Source organism: Sapajus apella, unplaced genomic scaffold (genome assembly GCF_009761245.1).
Source record: "Sapajus apella isolate SASKATOON/1434 unplaced genomic scaffold, GSC_monkey_1.0 scaffold10, whole genome shotgun sequence".
Taxonomy (NCBI): Eukaryota; Metazoa; Chordata; class Mammalia; order Primates; family Cebidae; genus Sapajus; species Sapajus apella.
The window spans coordinates 39,588,751-39,591,911 of record NW_022436950.1 but is presented as its reverse complement, the minus strand read 5'-3'; the positions used below and the strand labels follow the sequence as shown (position 1 = coordinate 39,591,911).

At 36.8% G+C, this 3,161-nt stretch overlaps 1 protein-coding gene across 1 annotated transcript in view; it reads left to right on the top strand.

Moving 5' to 3' along the window:
• Window positions 1-1,112, top strand: part of MAIP1 (matrix AAA peptidase interacting protein 1) — an 8,970-nt gene extending 7,858 nt beyond the window's left edge. The window contains exon 5 of the mRNA XM_032278750.1: window positions 729-1,112. Coding sequence (XP_032134641.1) covers window positions 729-807 — 79 coding nt within the window. The 3' untranslated portion in view covers window positions 808-1,112. The remainder of the gene's footprint in view (window positions 1-728) is intronic.
• The last annotated feature ends 2,049 nt before the right edge of the window (window positions 1,113-3,161 follow it).

Genomic DNA, 3,161 nt, shown 5'->3' with positions numbered 1-3,161 from the left:
AAGAAATAAAATGTATTCTGTTTTACTTAAGTAAAAAGAATTGTATCTTGATTCTTTTTTTTACTTTTCTTGAAAGAAAAGTATTTTTTTTAATTTTATTTTATTTGTACTTACCCAAAATATTCTACATATTTAAATACTTAATTTAAATCCACTGGATTGTCTGTTAAGACATCATTTTTAAAGAGCACTGTCATCAATATTAAACTTTTTCTCTTCTGATGTTTCTTACTAAGACTATGGGTACCTCATAAACATTGTTATTTTCAAGATTAATTTAATGTATGTAAACTAAATTCCACTATTTATTCCTAAATTGGTAGCAGTGCTATTTGAAAAACAGCTATTCCTGTATCCTAGTTTATGTATTTAAAGTGCTGTTTGCATCACCAGAGTCCAGTTTATTTCTCTTAATACTAGGCGTGTGTTACAGCTAGTGTTTAAACAGAATAATATCCAAGTTTCTCTTAGGGGCTGGCAGATGTTGAATATAGATTAGTCCATTAAAAATACGCACATTACTTGAGAATGTACTTTAATTATGTGGGTATATTTTTTTGTGATTGAATTGGTAGGTTACAGGTTTTTTTTTGTTTTGATTTTGATTTAATATTAACCATTGGCTTGTTTCCAAAAATTCTTGTAAATATACACTTGCAAATTACATAGTTATCTAAGACATATTTGGACTGATGTAAGATTTACATTATTTACAATGTTTTTCCTAGGTTTCAGAGGGAATTTACACAAGGAGTAAAGCCTGACTGGACCATTGCACGGATTGAACACTCAAAATTATTAGAATAATTTTCTTGGAAAAATCAGCTTATGGACTTTAGCAGTTGCCGTGAAAAACTAAGGAAGAAAATTTTTGGATCATATGACCTTCACTTAATCTAAATGTGTGAATTACTTTTATATTATTTTGAAATACTTCTTGCAGTATGTTGGCATGATACAGTAAAAGCATTTTCCACAGATTGTTATCACCTTCTTTAAAAGAAGTCAAAATTAAAAAAATACAATAGCACATTGTTGGTGTCATATTCAATAACATTTCTAATGCTACGTATAATTTTACAGATATAATAAAGGAGGCATTGAAAAAACTACTTATACATATCTTTATTTATTTTTTAAATTGTTTAAGAAACAGGGTCTTGCTCTGTCTCCCTGGATGAAGTCCAGTGCCATGATCATAGCTCACTGTAACTTTGAGCTTCTGGGCTTGAGCAATCTTCCTGCCTCAGCCTTTAGAGTAGCTGGGACTGTAGGCATCCGCCAGCATGGCTGGCTAAAATGTTTATAGTGGTTTCACTATGTTGCCCAAATGGTCCTGAACTCCTGACCTCAAGTGCTTCCCCCGCCTCGGCCTCCCACAGAGCTAGGATTATAGGCATGAGCAGCTGCACCCAGCCTACTTACTCATTTCTAAATTAATAGTCCTTAATTTAGGACTATTATTTGTGGTTTATGCATTTATACCTTTTATGTTTTTTGACAAGTCTGTTGACCAGGTTGGAGTGCAGTGGTGCAATCTCGGCCCACTGCAACCTCCTTCTCCTGGGTTGAGGTGATTCTCCTGCCTCAGCCTCCCTAGTAGCTGGGACTACAGGTGTATGCCACCACACCTGGCTAATTTTTTTGTATTTTTCATAGAGACAGGGTTTCACTATGTTAGCCATGCTGGTCTCAAACTCCCTGACCTCAGGCAATCCGCCCACCTCAGCCTCTCAAAGTGCTTGGATTACAGGCGTGAGCCACTGCGCCCAGCCATATGCCTTTAAGTATGTGTAAGATTTATTTTTTTAAAAAAATTCACTGCTTCTATTTGTTTTCTTTGGTCACTAGCTAGATAAGAAGGAATAGATGAAATTATAGCAAGTTGGTCTCTATAGAACTAAAAATCAGTGAATTTAAAAGCATGCTAAAATGCAAAGAGAAAAAAAATAGGACAGTGTCTTAGCCACCTATGGGATAATATCAACTGTTCTAATATACCTGTATTTCATGTCCTAGAAGTTGGAGTAGTGGAAACAAAAATAGTATATTAAGAAATAATGGCGGCCGGGCGCGGTGGCTCACGCCTGTAATCCCAGCACTTTGGGAGGCCGAGGCGGGTGGATCACAAGGTCAAGATATCGAGACCATCCTGGTCAACATGGTGAAACCCCGTCTCTACTAGAAATACAAAAAATTAGCTGGGCATGGTGGTGCGTGCCTGTAATCCCAGCTACTCAGGAGGCTGAGGCAGGAGAATTGCCTGAACCCAGGAGGCGGAGGTTGCGGTGAGCCGAGATCGCGTCATTGCACTCCAGCCTGGGTAACAAGAGCGAAACTCCGTCTCAAAAAAAAAAAGAAAAAAAAAAAAAGAAATAATGGCTAACGTACGTACCTATGCAACAACCCTGCATGATCTGCACATGTACCCCAGAAACTAAAGTACAATTTTAAAAAATACTCATAAGATTATGGTAAAAAATAATAATAATGGCTGAAAAGTCTCAGTTGATGAAAACTACAAACCCACAGATCACAAGAAATTCAACAAACAAGGTTACACAAAAAAAAATCTTATCAAGGTACATCATAATGAAATTGGTGAAAACCAGAGAAAGTTGCAGAAACAGCTGGAGAAAAAAAAAGGTATATTTGTGCAGAGAAGCCAAGGTAAGAATAACTACATATTTCTTTTCTTAAACAGCAAGTTAGAGACCCTGGCATACCATCTTAAAAGTGCTGAAAAAATAGCCTGTTTACCTAGAATTTGATATTCGGCAAACATCTTCAAAAAGTGAGAAGACTCAGAGAAAACATGAGAAACTTTATTGCTAATGGGCATGTTTTATAAGAAAGGTTAAGGACCAATGGACAGAATAGAGTTCAAAAATGGACTCATGCATATATGGACAATTGATTTTTCACAAAGGCGCAATCAGCTGTGTGTGGTGGTGTGTGCCTGTAGTCCCACGTATTTGGAAGACTGAGATGGGAGGATCACCTGATCCTGGAGAGGTCGAGGCTGCAGTGAGCTGTGATTGCACTCCAGCCTGGGCAAAAAAGTGAGACTCTGTCTAAAAACAAAGAGGCACTAAAGCAACTCAAAGAGGAAGAGTCTTTTCAACAAATGGAATAAGTATGTATTCTTATGAGAAATGAAC